Genomic DNA, 18556 nt, shown 5'->3' on the forward strand with positions numbered 1-18556 from the left:
GGGGGTTCTCTGCTAAAATTGTATTTGAAAATCTCTGGTATGACGGGAAAGAAGAGCAGGCTGTGAGACGGCCCCTCTCTTCGGTATTATTATCTTTCCACATTCATGTCCTGTGTGGCCAGCAGACAGTGGACTCCTCAGGGGCCAAGAGCCTTTGCCCAAGAGCCTGGACCTCAGGTCAGAAGCCTGCCTCAGACTCCAGCCAGCTACGGAGCTTTGGGCAAGGTATTCGCCTTTCTGGGCCTCAGTCTCCCAATCAGTAAAATGGGGGTGAGAGTTCCTAGAAGTGAATTGATGAAAGTTGAAACTCACATTTCTATGATTCCAAGTTGAGGAGCAAAACGTGAGTCCTGGACAGTTTTTAGCGGGGCTGTTGCTTCAGGTAAAGGAAGAATTGCTGCTTGAGAACACACGTGACTTTGAGTCAGCTGGGCATTGTGGGGGAGAATCGCCTGGAGGTTTAAAGGCAGAGACCTGGGTTCGAATCCAGTTGTTAAATAGAAATAATACTAGCTACTTGTTGCACACCCTCGTGAGAATGAAAGGAGCTCAGACATGTTAACCATGTTTCGAACAGAGAGAGCAAAAAGGCAGAGTGTATCAGAGGTCTTATATCACTCTCATCACCTTTTACGCCTCCTTTGCCGAGTGTGTAACGGGCCACAGTGGGGGAGGGGCAGTGATGAATGCGCAAGGCTGGTGACGTGGGGTTTTCCTCCTCAGGATCTGCAGAGGATTTGGCAAGACCAGGCGTTCCCCAATCTAGGTCCTTTTTCTGTTCCTCAGGCACCCCTTTGAATGGATCCCTCTCCTCCATGGAGTTCCAACACCTGGGTCCACCTCCCGGGACCCCTGAGCTGCTCGCACCCAGGTCTCTAACCTTTCCTCTGGGCTCCAGCTGGGCTCCTCTTCTGGATGCTCTCAGCTTACCCCAATACCTCCCCCTCGGCTCTTGTCCCCTGCCATTCCCCCTGCCATTCCCCCAGCTACAACCGCCTCTTCCTCCTCTGCCTGTCTGGGTCATACTCATTTTTCACACCCAGACCAAACTCCACCACCTCTAGGAAGCCATCACCTATGGGCTTCGAATCACAATGGCAGTTAAAAAAAAAACCTTGTAGTATCTTTATTGTCTACACCCTATCTCCACAGTTGGCCTGTAAACTCTCTGGAGTCAGAGCCTGCTGAGAAACACTTAAGGCTAAGACTCAGTTTGAACCCAGCTGTGTGGCCTCGGGCAAGTCACTTCACCTCCCAGCTGGGTCAGTGGGGAGGTGATAGAACCATTCTCCGGTGTGGACTGGACAGGGCAGGCCAGGGATCAGGGATCAGGAGGGCGGTGCTGGTGCCCAGCGCAGTGATCCCAATCCAGCAGGTGCTCCACGTGCCTCTGCTCCTGCTGGCCCCAGGCAGGACAGCTGGACGGAAATGCCACCGGCGTCAGAATCCAGGCCGGGCAGGCGGGCTGGCCGCTGCTCGCTGTGCTCAGGGCAGCCTGGCGCCGGCCTCGGAACCGGTGGAGGAGGAAGGGCCAGGCACCTCCCCAGCTCTCTCCTTATGCCGTTAGTGGAGTGAGAGCTTTGGGGTGCCAACAGTGCCCCGCCCCCAGTCATTTGTTGACTGCACACTGAGCCTTCAGTAGTTGCCCAGAAATTCAGTTAAATGCGAGCATTTCTGGCTGGCTGGTGTGGACCTAGCGCTGCAAGAGGCACCGCGGCAGGCTGTGAACATTTCAAGAGTTGGTCTTTGAAGTGTCTTGTACATCCTTGGTGTTCCCGGGGTGCTTGTTGAAGCAGAGGAGGGAGGGAGGGAAGGAGGTGTATATGAATAAATGAAAGAGACTGGTGGTGCCTGGAAGGAGTTTAAAATCTGGGCCAGGAGACAAGAGTAAAGTATATGAACGGACGGTACAGCAGCCCAAGACAGAGCATGGCATGTGCTGGATCCGGGGCCTGGGAGGGAGGGCACCTAGACCGTGCGCCCTGTAGGGGCCGCGCTGTGTTCTCCACAGTGTGCCTGGAGCCTGTGGCAGTGCTGGCACATAGTAGGTGATCAGTACATATGTGTCGAGTGAAGAAATGAGAGGGAGAGTGTGTACGTGTGTGAGAGATTGAGGCTTCAGGAAAGAGATGGCTCCAGACGGGCCATGATCAAGGGTGAGTTTTGACCTTGGTGCCTTTGGATGAGGAGGAATCAGAGAAGCAGAGGAGAAGAAAGGAAGAGAAAGGGAATTCCCAGTAGGAGAGGCAACCTAGGATCCAAGCAGAGCAAACTTACAGATGGACGTGGGTTGGAATTCCTCCTGCACCACCTACCAGCTCGGCCAAGTCAGTTAAGGCCTTTGGACCTCATTTTCTTTATTGTCAAAACAAGGATAATAGTAGCAACTGTGGCTGTTTAGTGAGTGCTTAGAATGGATCTCACACTGTATTAGGACTTTATATGTATTATTTAATTAACACACATTTGCCAGATAAAGAAACTGAGGCACAAAGAAATAAAGCCTTGCTTAAGACCTTTGTATCAGTTATTAATTGCTGCATAACAAACCAAGTCAAAACTCAGTGGCTGAAATTTTATTTGCTCATAATTCTGTGTGCTGGAGATTTGGGCTCAGTTCACCTGGGGCCACTGACATGGCTCCCTGACATGGCTGCAATTTTCTGGCCAATTGAAAAAAAAAAAAAAGAGCCCAAAGTGGGAAAATCCCAATGTGTAAGTAGTTTTCTAGCCTCTGCTTGTGTCACATTTGCCAATATCTCATTGGCCAGAGCAAGTCACAGAGCCAAGGCCAGAGCTGTGGGGTGGAGAAGTAAACGTCACCTCGTGCTGAGAGTTGCTTGCAAAGGGCCATGCCTGCAGCCACGGAAGGAGCTACGTGGCCATCTTTGCAAACAGCCCACTGCAGCCACCCGGCTGCTAAGGGCACTACAGACCCCGAGTCCCAGCTTCATTCCTAGGGATTTATTTCGAGCACGGTTTAGTTACTATGCCTGGTTACATAAGTCTTTATTCTCCTCCTCCTCCCCCAGCCCCAGAGGCATGACCATAGGGACTGAGGAACAAATGACAAAGAGAAAGGATTATCCAGTAAGCCCCACTTTTTTTCTTTTAACATCGATAGAGAAGGCGGTGGTGGTTGTGTTCAGGGCTACTACTAGGCATAGCGATGATGGAGGAAGTGCTGAAGGCCATCCATCACTCACTCTAGGGGAAAGGCTTGTCACTATCTGGGACCAGGGAGGATGCAAGACTTCAGGGCTGGGCATTTTGTTAGTTCATTCATTCATTCAACAAACCTTTTCCCTGCCCATCCTCAACACCTCGAGGTGCCCACTTTTCTAAAACATGCCAGCATGTGTGTGCACGCGCGCGCACACACACACACACACACACACCCCCCACCTCACCTCCTTTTCTCTGAACTCCATCAGCCATATATTAGCCTGGAGGAAAAGAGGGCAGAGGTCGAGAGTGTAGCCAGTGTGCTAATCGTTTCAGAAGAGGCAAAAACAAAACAAAACCCCGCTCTCTTTTCATTGTTCAGCTAAAAATGTGTTCAGATTTTCCATATAGTTCTAGGTCATGAAACGCGTCTGTGGTGTTTTGAACTGACAAACGTGGCAGCATTCCCCGCAGGGCCCCTCCCCTGTGCTCAGTGGCTCTGCTCCAGGCTCTCCCAGGCAGGGCTGCAGGAGGAGCCCCGAGTCTAGGTTGGGGCGATGTGGAGAGGGCCGGAGGAGCGGCCACACGCAGCAGCAGCTGGGGACAGGGGGACACTAATTGGAGTGATGAATGGGCTCTACTTTTCCCTTGTTCAAGCCTTGATCTGATTGTGTGTTGGGCTCAGGCGCAGGAAATCACTCTGGGCCCCCAGGCAAATTTTGCAAAAGTGTCTCCCTCCTAATGACCCCCTCAGGCATGCAGGTGGTGGCGAGAGCCTGAGACTGAGCCCAAAACCTGGGTACTGGTCCCGGCTCCATCCCGGACTTCCTGTCTGTCTCCATTCAGGTGTAACCACCATGGTGTCATCTTGTCATTGGGGCCTCTGTCATTTAGTTAATATTTTTCTTTAAATTGACTCACATTTTTTTTTTTTAATCTCTCTCTATCCTAATTCATAGAGGTTGTGTACTGGAAAGAGCAGAGGTTTTAGAGTCGGATAAGCCTGGGTTCCAAGCCCTGTCACTTGTCAAACACTCTGCCCCTCCCTAGAATGTGGGGATGTTACCAACTCATCTGTCTGGATTGTTCTGAGAAGAGCGAGTGGCAGAGAGTGTAGCCCATGCCTGACAAACATCAGTGCTAAATCACTGCATTTTATCAAAGAATGAAGCATAAATATCTTTCCTATTGAGTTCTGAATCTTTCCTCTCTCTCTCATCCCCCATTGCCACTGGGCCAGCCCGAGCCCAAAGAATGTTTTGTCTGAAAAGGTGCAGCCACCTCCTGAGGGCTCTCCCATCCCCCAGGCTGGCTCTCTGTTATACAAACTCCATGTTCCAGCCAGAGGGACTTTCTTTTTTTAAAAAAATTGCTGAATATTTAAATATAGAAATAGATAATACACTCAGTCAAAAACAATAATTAAACAGTACAGAAAGGTACACAAGGAGAAGGGTGTTTCCTGTGGCCCGACCCTTCCGCCCCCACCACATAACCTCGGTTACTAGTGTCTGGCTTAGCAGTCGCTCCTTGCAGAGGTATTTTCTTTGTCAATCAGCATACATGTCCGGACACATCCCGCCCTCCCCAGCTTAACACAAGTGGGAACAACAGGCCCCACTGGTCTTCAACTTGCTCTGGGGGTTGTATTTTGGAGATGGTTTCATATCACTAATAACTAGAGCCTCCACTCTTATATGGTGCTTACCACGTGCGGGGCACTGGTCTAAATGCTTTACAGGTCTTCACTCATTTCATCCTCACCATAAGCCTTTGAGAAAGGTGGCTGTATTACTACCCCATGTTAGGCACAGAGAGGCCAGGTAGTCAACCCAAGGTCACCCAGCTGGGTAGTGGCAGAGCCTGCTCCAGGTCTACTCCCCAAAGCTACTTATGTAAATACACCCAACTATTTATATAAATGTATATAAACTACTTATACACATTTATTTTGGAAGAAAATGATATTTCACATTAGTAAATGAAAAACAACTTGATATAACCAGAAAGTTCCATAAGTTAAATGAAAATAAAAAGTGCTCATTCTTGCTGGTGCCTGCAAAGCATTGCCCAGTGGTGCCCATTGCCACTGGTGCCCAGTAGGGGCATTAGACATGTGAGCACCACATTGGGCATTTCCTCCTGGTATAATCAGAAGGATTCCGAGAGAATTGAAAAGGGTTAATAACATGTCTGTAACACCTAAAAATCATCTTGCTAACACAGGTGGCTCCCATCTCACACTTCGGAAACACTGACCCCTGCAAGTTAGCTGGGCTCTGGGCCTCGATTTCCCCACCTGTGGAATGAAGGCACGAAGCTAGAGGAACTTTGAGGCTCCTCTCAAGCTTTTGTCTCACACCAGTCTGCCCTGTGAGGGAGATGAGGGCATGTCCCAGACTCAGGGCAAGGCAGGCTCTGCCGGATGATCACAGCCTGCTGGCCAGGTTGTGCCCAGTTTCATCCAGGGATGGAAGTGGTCTTAAGAAGAACGGGGAGATGAGGTTTCCCTCCACACAACCTCCTCATCTCGCTCAGCTCTCCTGCCAAGACACTCACTCACTCGCTCAGCACACCTTTCCTGAGCCTCCACCAGGTCCAGGCATGAGACATGGCTACCATGTGACAGGTGTCTGAGTGGGGATATGGACACAGCGTGAGGTGGGGTGGGGCGATGAAGTCTACCTGGGCATCTGGAGGGCAACAGAGAAGAGGTGGCGTCTGATTTGCATCTGAGCAGCAGTGGACTGTCCTGGTGGAATTGGAGGCAGAGGGAACAGCACCCAGGGCAGCAAAGAAGCAGCGAGGAGCAGCCCCTGTCAGCCGGGCAGTGTTATCTGTTTGTGGGTCACACACTGAGGTTGGCCAGTTGGGTCTAGGACTGATACGGGTAGTGGGGAGGCTAGAAGGGAAGGAAGTCTGCCTTTTGGGGTTCATTCAGTAACAAAGGACAGGAATCCGATTCAAACTGGCTTATGTAAAAATGACAGTTTATTAAACCATGTGAGGAGGTAGCTCAGGCATAGCTGGATCCAGCTTCTTTAATTGTCTGTCTCCCTAGGAGCGTGTATATTCTGTGAGGCCAGAGACCCTGTCTTCCAAGTAGTAGCATTTCCAGCAGCTGGTATAGTACCTGGCACATAATAAACTGCTGAATGAATATTTAATGATTGAAGGAGTAGCTGTCCTCCCCCACACCTCCAATAGGCTCCCCAGATCAAGGCGGTGGGACTGTGCCTCCTCCATTTTATCCTATTCCCTCCCTCACTTCCTCCTCTCTCCCTTTCCTTCTTCTTTTTCCTTCCTCCCTTCCTTCCGCCCATCCATCCACCCTTACACTCACCTTTAAGAATCAGTCTCTCTCCGTCTTTTGGTTTTGGTTTTCTCTGTGTTGGCTTCATCATCAGGCCGGCTTCTCCCACGTCGTGACAAGATGGTCCCGCCACTGCAAGCTCACCTTCCATCAGCTCAGCGCCCCCTGGTGGGAAGAGAAGCCGCCCTTCCGAAGGTGTCCGGCAAAGCCCCAGGGCTGTCTTTAATTGGCCGGGGTGGGATCATGAGCTCCAATCGCTGTGGCCAGATTAACATATTGTGTCCTGATTGGCCAGACCTGGGTCTCATGCCCACCCCCCGAGATTGGAGGGCGATGTCAGTTTCTCATGAACCGCATGGTGTGAGAATGGTGGAGGGGAATTTTGGGGATTTCCTCAAAGAAAATCAGGAAGCTGTTCCAGAAGGAGGACTGGATGATCCTAGGCAGAGGAAAACACCAGATGTCCACCGAGGGGGAGTAGCTGCGGCAGGATAAGGCGGCGGCTCCACTGGCTGGTACTCAAACACACGCCTGAGGTTCTTCTACCTGTAAGCTCTTCCTCAAACCTGTTTGGCTCCTGCTCCTGGGCTTGATGCTCACACTGCTCCCTTTGTTTGGAGTACTCTACCCCCACCCCCACCCCATGCCCTGTTCACCCAGCTAACAGCTACTCTTCCTTCAAGGTTCAGTTTAGATGTCACTTACTCCAGGAAGCCTTCCTTTAGCTGTCTGTACTCCCCTCATAATATTTATCACAGCATGTGATAATCACTTGTATATTTGTCTGTATCCCTACTAGAGTGTGTGTCTGTGAGGGCAGAGACTATCTGTCTTCCACACTGTAGTATTTCCTAGTCTAGTACCTCCCACCTAGTGAACGTTCAATAAACATGTAACAATTGAAGGGGTAGCTCTCTCCCTACCCCCAAATATATTCACCAGGTCAAAACAGGAGAACTGTATCTCGCTTATTTTATTCATTCTCTTCCCCTCCCTCCATCCCTTCCATCTGTTTACTAATTCACCCATCCATCCACCCACCCACCCACCCATCCACCCATCTACTCACTCACCCACCCACCCATCCATCCATCCATCCATCCACCCACCCATCCACCCATCCATCCACTCATCTACTCACCCACCCACCCATCCACCCATTCATCCATCTATCCATCCACCCACCCACCCATCCGTCCATCCACCCACCCGTCAATTCATCCATCCAGTGCCTTCATTCATGCAAATATATATTGACACTTGCTGGGTACCAGTCTCTGCTCTAATACAGGGAATATGATCATGATCAAGATCCTGGCCCTCATGGACTTTGCACTCTAGTTGGGATGAGACAGTTTATAAACATGCAAAATGAATAAATAACATAGCGAATTTAAAGTCTACAGAGAACGTAGGCCACACAGGGTGTGGGTGGTCAGACTGAAATTTAGGGACTTCTCCTTCCCTACAGGGATGCTTTTGGCATGCATTGGCCCAAGGTTTGACCCACACACAACTCTCGGATGGTCTAGGGCCAGCCCTGCCCCTGGAGCAGAGGACGTGCATGGGGACTACATTGCTGAGAACCTGTTTTCTAACAGCTGATCCTTATCCTGTCCCAGCGTGTCCCTTTATTGATGCTGTCAACTTCCGGATTTCCTTTGCCTTCTTTTGCATTTAAATGAGGGTCTGACGGGCTGTGCACATAATACTTTCCTGTTTAATGATCTGACAATTTGGGAAGATACAAAAGGCAAAGTGTATACAGCAAAAGGTGGCATGATTTACCAGAAAAGGCAACATCCAGGGCTCCGAAGGCCCAGCCTCCAGTCTCAGCTCTGCCTGGCTTGCTGTGACTTTGGACAATACACTTGCTATTTCTGCGTCAGTTTTCTTCAGTGTCAAGTTAGTATACCAAGATTTCTGGAGGGCTTCTGTGAAACTGAAGTGGCTCCAAGAACAGTGGTCTCAACTTACTTGTCCTACAGGGGCCTTCTCAGCCTGTGCTAGACTTTTTCCAAGGGCCCCTCCCTGATAGGGTCTGGAGGGCTGGCAAATGAACTCTCATGTGGCATTAAGCCCAGTGAGGGGCCCTCCAGAGATCCCAAGTTGAACACTAGGTCTCAATGACTTGGCCTCTGCTCCCTTCCCAGCCCCCACACTGCTGTCAGCCAGTCACTTGACAGTCGCAACTTACTGAGCACTTTTCTCTCTACCTTCTGTCTGGTCTTCACCAGGGGCAAAGCAGGGATGAAATGGTGTCTCCTTCACAGGGTTTTGTGAGAAATAAACGAGTTAATAGATGTAAAGTGCTTAGAACTAGGCCTGGCATGTAGCAGGAGCTCAATCAGTGCTAGCTGCTAGTGGCATTGTTGTTATTGCGATCACACTGCCTCCAGGATGGGGGTAAGGATCAACTGAAATGTCCCTTGGGGATAACAGAAAAGTTTGCAAACTCTGAAGTAATAGATAAGTTTAATTATTACTTAACACATCCTGGACTGGAATACTGAGCAGACTGTTCTAGGCTATTGAGCTAAGGACCTTTCATGCTGAAGCCCACGTTTCAGGTAATTAAATAAAGGAAACATCTAGAGGATTCGGGGTATAGATAGTTAGACTCATTTCAGAGAGGTCCCCAGGTAAACTCTTGTGGCAGCTGCCTGCCATAAGTCACCCTGGGCGATCAAGTTCGCTGTTATTCTTGGGATCAGGGATTGCCAATTGGATCAGATAGAGTTGGGCCCCAGGGTCATCAGGGCTGTGCTCTCCAAGCGTGGGATTTTTGGAACTTGGTTCAGAGACTGTAGTGGGAAATTTGGCTTGTTGGAGAGCAGGAAGAACACGCTGTGGTTCAAGAGGAGTAGAAAACTAGGCAAAGGAAAATGTGAGGCTGAAAACGCCTAGCTGGGATGCTGACCTTGAGTGAGTACCTGGATGGACGCATGGGGGATTGGACAGGAAGATGTAGTTGCAAATGGAAATGCTCTCTCTTCCTCTGCACTACCCAACGGGGACGACAGATTAGTGGTGAGATCAGCAGAACTCAGCAGCTGAAATAGAAAAAATGGATTTAGCAGGAATCATTGAACCCAGAAAGGATGCGGAGTTCAGAGATGAACACCACCAGCAGCATGGTGGAGAAGCAAAGAAACCAGTGGTGTCCATGAATGCAGAGGGATAGGGAAAAGCTTCGAGAATGGGGAAGGGGGCCCTGGAAACAGATTCAGCAGGCATTCCCAACTCTTAGCAGCTGCATTATGTTCCCGGAGCCATGGCAGAAAGAACATGATGGAAAATAGGCAACTGCTTTGGTAGTCTCTAAGCCTGCAGTCATTCTTTTTGGCCACTAGATGTCGAGAATGCGTTATCTGGCGCACGTTCTGGTCCAGTGATTTGTTGGAAGTAAGGTGAGTGGAACTGGCCTAAAGAGTGGACAAAATCAGCAGGAAGGGTGTTTCTAGAGGCTTTAGGGAAACCGCACATGAGCAAAAACGGGTGGAATGCAGAAGAGAGGTCTTTCCACCAACACACGAGGAAAAGTGGATTGCATTCTTTTTCCCATTTGTTGTTTTGAAATTTTAGAATATTTTCAGGATAAAAGAAGGGAAAAACATAGGATAGAATAAAAATGTTCACATTAGCTAATGTTCTCTAGAGTTTGTAGCATTTTTCTGAAGTCAAGTGAGTATGTTCAAGGTTCTTAAACCCTCCGCCCAAATCAGGGACGATGATGATGATGATGGTGATGCTGATGCTGATGCTGATGCTGATAGTAGCAGCTAATGCCTACATGGCTGTTACTATGTGGCAGGTATTGTTCTCAGTGCTCTACCAAAATTAACTCCTTTAGTCCTCACAACAAACCTAAGGGGTAGGTGCCGTTATTATCCCTGTTTCACAGATGAGGAAGCAGAGGTCAGAGAGGTTACGTGACTTGCCCAAGGTCACACAGCTGGCAAGTGGCGGCTTCAGGATTCAGCCCAGACATTGGGGTCCAGAGTTCACCGTTTTACCTACCTTACTCTACAACAGATGTTGCTCCCATTGACTCCTGGCTTATGGCAAAGGGAAGTTTGTGAGCAACAGATCATGGCTGTGATTTAATGATAAGAGTCATGGAAGAAGTCCTTGTTCTAATAAACTTACTTCACATGAGAATGAATAAGGTTATAATGTTGACCAGTAATTCATTCCAAGTTCCCTGACTTGAAGGGGCTGGTTAGGCAGGAGCACGTCCCAGCCGTGGGTGGAAGCCTCTGCTTCATTGCTGCTGTAATTATGCCAACAACAGGAGAAGAGAACGAACATGTCTCAGGAGCCATGAATTCCGGAAATTCCTTGTGATTCTCAGCATAGAAAGATGATCCTAAATTTGATGTTGCAAAGGAAAAGTGTACTCCTAGTTGGGGACCAGGAGCCAGGGCACTGTTGGTATGGGACTGGCCAGCTTGCTCTAAGGCTGCCAAAAGTATTCACGTCTGCTGAGCAAATGGTAACAAATTAAGGGAACAGTATGATATGATAGAAAAAGTGGTGGATTAAAAGTCAGAGACCAGATTTCTAATTTGGTTAAATACACACTTACCATGATCCTCCCTTCCACTCCTAGGTATTCACCTCAGAGAAATGAAATAATATAGCCACACAAAGAGTTACACGTGAACATTCATAGCGGCTTTATTCATAATAGCCCCAAACCCTAAACAGCCTAGATAACTATCAACATATGAACAGATAAACACATTATGGTGTAGTCATGCAATGTAATATTACCCAGCAATAAAAAAAGAACTTGGGATACGTGCAACAATATGGGAGAATTTCATGAGTGAAAGAGGGCAGACCCAAAAGAGTTTATACTCTATGGTTCCATGTAGATGAAGTTCTAGAACACACAAAACAATCTATAGTGATAGAAAGCTAATCAGTGATTGCCTGAGGTTGGGGTAGGGGCTGGGCATGGACTGCAAAGGAGCAGGAGGGATCTTTTTGGTGTGATGGAAATATTCTATATCTTGATTGGCCACACAGATGTAAAGTCTGGAGACTGTGCTGATAATACTGTATGACCTTGGATGAACCACTTTGCCCTTCTGGGCCTCAGTTTCCCTATTTGTAAAACTTGGCGGTTGGATTAGATGACATCTAGGATTTCTTCTGACTCAAAAACCCCCTTGTGGGGCTGGCTCTGGCCGAGTGGATAAGTTTGCGCGCTCCGCTGCGGCGGCCCAGGGTTCAGATCCTGAGTGCGGACATGGCACCACTCGTCAGGCCACGTTGAGGTGGCATCCCACATCCCACAACTAGAAGGACCTGCAACTAAGATATACAACTGTGTGTGGGGGCAGGGGTTGGGGAGATAAAGCAGGAAAAAAAAAAAAAAGATTGGCAACAGTTGTTAGCCCAGGTGTCAATCCTTTAAAAAAAACAAACAAACCCCCTTGTTATAAGAATATCCAGCTTTTATTATGGAAGTAGAGTAGCAAAGTGCAATTTGCTTTATAGGAACTCATTTAATAGCCAAGGATGGGTTTATTTCCTTAATATAGACGAATATCTATAGGTTAGAATATAATATTCTGGAATATCTATTAGGTTACCCAATAATACTCCTTTTGGAGACAGAGCCATTTTAGCCCATTTTACTTAAGGAAACAGCTGAGAAAACGATTTGTATGTGAGAAACAAGGATGTTCCCATGGAAGTCCCATGAAGACCTGAGCAGGGTCTTTCCCCGTGACACTGGGGGGAAGGGGAGAAGGACACACAGTCATTGCCGACAGGGTTAGAAAGGGCAGCTGCGGAAGGGCCAAGTTTGCCATATTACCTCTGAGACCCCAAAATGTCCAGGGGGCTGTGGTTGCCCTTTTTAATTACCTCTTTAAATTCCTGGCACATAGTAAGGATTTCATGACGGTGGTGGTGGTGATCGTGGTGATGATGATGATGATGATGATGATGATGATGATGAAGCTGCTGTGATGATCATGATCATTTCCAGTCCTCAGAGAGCCTGTGCAAGTCAGGAACTGCGGGAGCTCAGAGCGTGTGGGGCGAAGAGGGCAGGGACGGAGCTGGGAGCGCGCGGCCGCCCACGCTGGGCCATCAGGGGCTGCTGATTTCCCACACTGTGTGTCCCCAGGTCATGAAAACCTACCACATGTACCACGCGGAGAGCATCAGTGCGGAAAGCAAGCTGAAGGAGGCCGAGAAGCAGGAGGAGAAGCAGTTCAACAAATCGGGAGACCTCAGCATGAACCTGCTCCGGCACGAGGACCGGCCGCAGCGCCGCAGCTCCGTGAAGAAGATCGAGAAGATGAAGGAGAAGGCGAGTGAAGGGATTTTGGGGGCGGGGCAGGAAGGGGCGGGCCATGCTCTCTGTGACAGCCCCGGCTTCCACCTCTGCGCTCTGCACCCCCAGGGGTGTGGGGTGACTAAGGCTGCCAGCGTCTGCTCTCTTGGAGGTCAGTGTCCTGGAGGGGCCAGAGCTGGCCATGCCTCTGCCAGCACTAGTTAGGCCTGGCCTCGCACCAGGGTCAACAGGCAGGGAGAGGGGCTCAGCTGACAAGAGAGTGGAACTGTGACGAGACTCACGTGCAGAGAGCACATTCTTGAATGGGCTGGAATCACCAGGCATTAGTGGGGGTGGGGGCTGGCCCTGGAGGTCAATTTGGTGGCTGGGGGTGCTGTTTGGGGCTGTTTGGGACTGACTGTGTCCCAACAGGAAGGAACAGCACTGGGCTACCAGCCAGCACCTGGGAACCCAGAGAAGAGCCCGTTCTGAAATTGCCACTGCCGAGCCGAGGGTGGGCGATTTAGAAGCCCTGTGTCTTGGTGCTGGAAAAGTGCTTCAGTGTAGGGCATCGTGAAAGGGGTGCTGGCTTTGGAGGCAGGCTGGGTTTTGAAAATGTCACATTTATAACCCTTCTCTGAACTTCAGTTTTAAAATCTGACAACAATGGCAAATAAATTTCCTCTCATGTCAGCTCTGATCTATTGGCAGTGGCTGCCCAGAGCTCTGTGTTGAGGATTGTGAGCCCCCTCCAGGCTTTAGTTTAAAACAGTGCTGTGACAGCCACCCCGTGCCTAGTGGTTAAGTTCAGGGCACTCCACTTCGGTAGCCCATGTTCAGTTCCCCACACAGACCTACACCACTTGTTGGCAGCCATGCTGTGGTGGTGACCCACATACAAAATAGAGGAAGCTTGGCACAGATGTTAGCTTGCCAATCTTCCTCAGCAAAAAAACCCCCAAAACAGTGCTGTGATCCATTAATGATGTCTGCCATGGCCAGGGAGTTAAGAGGGGCAGTGCAGTGCTGCCTTTTTGTTATCCTAGACTAGGTTACTTCAAGGTTCCTTTCTTCTTAAAAGATTGTGATTTTCTTATTGAATTCCATACATTCATTCATTCCATGCAATCAGCAAACATTTCCTGAGTTCTTTCTCTGTGCCAAACATTGCACCAGACATTTATTTGGGCCTCTATGAGTCTAATTCTATGATTCTATGATCCTACAGTTGTGAAAATCATAGGCAGTTGGGTGGGAACAAAATCCAACAGGACCAGGGATATGGTGGAAAAGTAACCAGAGGCAAATAAAATAAAATTTCTGGGTGACTTCTGAAGGCAAAGAAAAATAGGCCTCACAATAACCAGACGGAGACCCAATTTAAAAAATGGGCAAAAGATTTGAACAGAGATTTCTCTAAAGAACGTATATAAATGAGCAATAAGTACATGAAGAGATGCTCAGCATCATTAGTCATTAAGGAAATGCGAATCAAAACCACAGTGAGATACCACTTCACACCCACTAGGATGGCTGAAATAAAAAAGGCAGACAATAACAAGTGTTAGTGAGGATGTGGAGAAATTGGAACCCTCGTATGCTGCTGGGGGGAATGTAAAATGGTTCAGCCACTTTGGAAAACAGTTTGTCAGTCCCTCAAAATGTTAAACATAGACTAAGTCACCACATGACTCAACAGTTCCACTCCTAGCTGTCTACTCAGGAGAAGTGAAAACGTACGTCCATACAAAAATTTGTTCATGAATGTTCATAGCAGCATTATTCATAAAAGCCAAAATGTGGAAACAACCCATATGTCCATCATCTGATGAATAAATGAGTAAAATATGGTATATCCATGCAATTGAATATTATTCAGTCATAAAAAGGAATGGATTCGTGCTATAATATGGATGCATTTTGAAAACATTATGTTAAATGAAAGAAGCCAGACACAAAAAGCCACATATTGTAGGATTCTATGGAAAGTGGAGAGTGACTGCCAATGGGTGCAGGGGTTCTTTTTGGGGTGATGAAAATATTCTACTTAGATAATGGTGATAGTTGTGCAACTCTATGAATATTCTAAAAGTGAATAAATACAGATAAGATAACCAGGCAGGGAATTACAGATCCACAGCATCAACGGGTACCGCCGGGGTTGGAGAGCGTGCTGGCTGGGGAGTCTGGAGACTGATTTGCACTTTAGAGTTGTCTGCAAATTAACCATTGGACTCTTAGACAAGCCACTGCTCCTCTTCAGTTCTCATTTCTTCGCCTATAAAATGGATGAATTAAACTAAGATACCTTTACTGTCCTCTCTAGGTATAAAATTTTATGAATCCATGAAGGGCTGAAAATGGTCTCAGGATCATAGTACCCCCCTGGAAGTGGGCCAGGACTATCAAAACTCTCTGTGGGGGTTGGGTACATGGCTGGCACAGGAAGTAACTGCCAGGAGAAGTTTGTTTCTGGAAATTTCCAGAATAAAAGGAGTTTGGAGAAAGGTCATAGGAGATCCCCGAAGAGAACTAAAAGGTTGACAAAGGAGCACCTCTCCTAATTGGCGAGGAGACTGCATCTGGAGTCAGGAGGGTTTAAGAGAGCCTAGGGGATGGAGGAAACCCCTGTTTCTTTAAGGAGCGCTGTCTTTTGCCCAGCAGCGGGACTCATCAGTCTGACAGGCGCAAGGGGACAGCTCTCTAGCCCACTTACTCTTTACCCCATCCCCCCAGGCTGGCCCAGACCAGAAGCAGCTTCCCAGGAGGCAGTCGGGCCCGAGGCAAGCCTGGCGCCCACCCCGCCTCTCCTCCCCACTCCCATCCGGACCGCTGGGAGTCATTTACTGCCTGCCGTGCAGGGACGGCTCTAGTGCTGTGGGCCCAGTGGTGAGCAAGGCAGGCCAGGGCCCTGACTTCACGGAGCTTACTGTCTAGTGGGGGACACCAAAAATCAGCAAGTAAACAAAGAGGTAAAAAATATAATTTCAGATTATATGTGCTTATGAAGAAAAATAGAACAACCAAGATGTCCTTCAGTAGGTGAACGGATGGTAAGCTGTGGTTCCTCCAGAGCATGGAATATTGTTCAGCACCAAAGAGAAGTGGGCTGTCAGGCTGTGAAAAGACAGGGAGGAACCATAAACACACATGACTAAGTGAAAGAAGCCGGTCTGAAAAGGCTGCTCTGGAAAAGGCGAGCAGTAAAAAGGAGATGGTGAAAGAGCAGTGTTGCCAGGGGTCAGGTGGGAGGGAGGGATGAGTGGGCGGAGCACAGAGGAAATGACTCTGTCTGGTACCATAAGGATGGATGCATGCCATTACGCATTTGTCTAAACCCATAGAGGGCACAACGCCAAGAGTGAACCCTAGGGTAAACTATGGACCCTGGGTGATTATGTCGTGTCAATGTAGGTTCATCACTTTAACACATATACCGCTCTGGTGGGGGGTGTTGATAACGGGGAGGCTGTGTGTGGGGCAGGAGGTATATGGGAACTCTCTGTACCTTTCTCTCCGTTTTGCTGTGAACCTAAAACTGCTCTGAAAAAAATAAAGACAAACAAATTAAATAAAAATGAAAATAATAGCTAAAAATTGAATAAGGATTAAATAAATGAAAAAAAATAGGGCAGGGCGAGGGGGTAGCAAGTGTGGCGCGGGGGAAAGCAGTGGAGATGCTGGGGACACATTTTAGACAAGGTTGCCATCAGAGGCCAATCTGACAATGTGACCTTGGTAAGGACCTGAATGACAAGAAGGAACAAGCCACATAGAGACTCGGAAGGATGGCCTGCCAGGAGGAGGGAATGAGTCTGAAGTCCTAGAGGCAGGAATGAACTTGGCCTCTTAAAGGATAGGCAGAGGTGGCTGGGTGGTGATGGGGAGCATGGAGGTAGAGGGGCTCGAGAGGTGGACGGGAGCCAGGTGGCTTCACAGGCCATCGTCACAGTCTGGGCAGCTGTGGGGGTGTGGAGTAGGGCACTCAGGAGGCCTTATTTACACTCTGCTCTGATAGAGACCAGGACGAGGCTGCTGCATATCGACTAGCGCCCTTGGCTACACACGTGCATTGGAAGGTGAGCTTTCTGAGTACAGGGTCCACATCTCCCTCGCCTGGCATGTGGAGTGAGGCGTCCCGGAGGTGTGCGGGAGAGTGAATCGCAGGCCGTGACCGGAAAAAAAACCCCAAATCCCTCCCGTCAACAGCTCAGCTCTTACACCTACCCTTTTCTTCTTCCAGAGGCAGGCAAAGTATTCTGAGAACAAGCTGAAATGCACGAAAGCCCGGAACGACTACCTGCTGAACCTGGCGGCCACCAACGCAGCCATAAGCAAATACTACATCCACGATGTCTCCGACCTGATTGACGTGAGCATGGGGCCTGCGCCTGAGCTGGCACAGATCATCTGCTGAAGGAGGGGCTGGCCCTTGTCCTTGGCTGATGTGCCAGGGTGGCATGTCCCTTGAGCCCAGAAGGAGGGGAAGGGCAGTGAGCCCTGGGGACCTGGGAGATGAGTCTCACCTCCTGGTTTCTGCTTCCGTGGGTGGGACTGGGCCTCTGATGGCCCCAGTGTGGTGGGGTCAGGAGGTCATGTGTTCAACGTGCATGTCCCAGGTGTCCTCCTTCACACCAGGCCCTGTGCTGGGTGTGATGGCGCACAGTTCATGCCGTGGGGGACTGCCCAGTGTGGTAAAGACGTTTATATGTATGTTCAGTGCCCTCAGGTCTAGTTTGCCAGACACACACACACACACCTGAAAGAAAATAGTGAATGAGACAGCATTACCCAGATCAGCTTTATGTCAGGGTGTTATTTTGGGAGAAATCAGGCAGTTTAAGGGAAAGGAGAATGGAACACTGGGTACCAACCATGTGGACACACTGGAGGAAAACCAGGCTTGGAGAAGGAACATTGTGAGCAGTGCCATCGGGGAGGACGTCTGTGTGATCTCTTGGAGCTGGAACTGTTTCTCGTGTCTCCCCATCCCACGCAGACAGGGATCTGGCCCAGTCGATGCTCAGTAAAGGTCCCAGACTAGTGGATCCTTTTCCTCTGGCCCTGGTGCGTCCCATCAGGAAGGCAGAGCATCATTGCTGTTCCCATAGCAACAGAGGGGACCCATTATCACCTCCCCAGGGAGAGGGAGCTGCTTGGCCCTGCCCGGGCCATTCCTAGGCCAGCCTCCTCCTCTTTCCTACCTTTCAACTTTCCTTTCCACTCTTTCTAGCCCTTTCATTTTTTCATTTGCCAAATTTTTATTGAGCACCTACTAGCTCAGTCTTGAGGTGCTGCAGTGGACAAGAGCCAGGGAGTCTGCATACCCCTGACCTGTTAACAGGCAATGACAATGTCAAGTGCAGGTGTCACAGTGAGGAGGTGGAGGGAGATGCGGACTCCGGGGGAGGGACATCTCTTGTAAACTCTGAGTGGGGAGAACATCAAGGAGGACGTCCTGGAGGAAGTGACCTCTAAATTGAAACCTGAAGGAAGAGAATTTAGGCAGGAAGAGAAAGGAAGAGTCTTCCAGGCAGAAGGAGTGCGTGTGGGAAAGCCTAGAGATGAGGAGGGACGTGGTGCAGTTGGGGAGCCGAGGGACGCTCTGCTGTTGCCCGAATCCCGGCGTCCAGCTCCCTCTAAGGGCTCTGGCGTGATTTGTGCCGTAGGATTCAAAAGTGCCCAAGGGCCTCCAGGAGGAAAGATTGGACTGTGGAGCGGGAAGTGATCACGAGTCAGAGTGATGGGGCAGGAAATGGCTGTGGTCCCCCGCGATGGCACAG

At 49.3% G+C, this 18556-nt stretch overlaps 1 protein-coding gene and 1 long non-coding RNA gene across 11 annotated transcripts in view; one reads left to right on the plus strand and one right to left on the minus strand.

Annotated features, from left to right (window-relative positions):
• Window positions 1-18556, plus strand: part of SRGAP3 (SLIT-ROBO Rho GTPase activating protein 3) — a 245774-nt gene that overhangs the window by 154600 nt on the left and 72618 nt on the right. For 8 of the 10 annotated variants that reach the window (XR_011427199.1, XM_014731442.3, XM_001495686.5 and 5 more), the window contains 2 exons: window positions 12624-12809; window positions 17017-17145. Coding sequence is in view for 9 of the 10 variants with exons in the window: in XM_014731442.3 (XP_014586928.1) it covers window positions 12624-12809; window positions 17017-17145 (315 nt within the window). In the remaining variant the exon portion in view is untranslated. Of the gene's footprint in view, window positions 1-6786; window positions 7027-12623; window positions 12810-17016; window positions 17146-18556 lie in introns of those variants that run through there. The other 2 variants (XM_070238541.1, XM_070238540.1) reach the window with 2 other exon arrangements.
• LOC102150343 (uncharacterized) lies at window positions 6139-6675 on the minus strand. Its single transcript, XR_288516.3, has 2 exons — window positions 6509-6675; window positions 6139-6298 (listed from the first exon to the last, which is right to left on the minus strand). It is a non-coding gene; the product is annotated as an uncharacterized lncRNA (long non-coding RNA).

The sequence above is a fragment of the Equus caballus genome, chromosome 16 (genome assembly GCF_041296265.1).
Source record: "Equus caballus isolate H_3958 breed thoroughbred chromosome 16, TB-T2T, whole genome shotgun sequence".
Taxonomy (NCBI): Eukaryota; Metazoa; Chordata; class Mammalia; order Perissodactyla; family Equidae; genus Equus; species Equus caballus.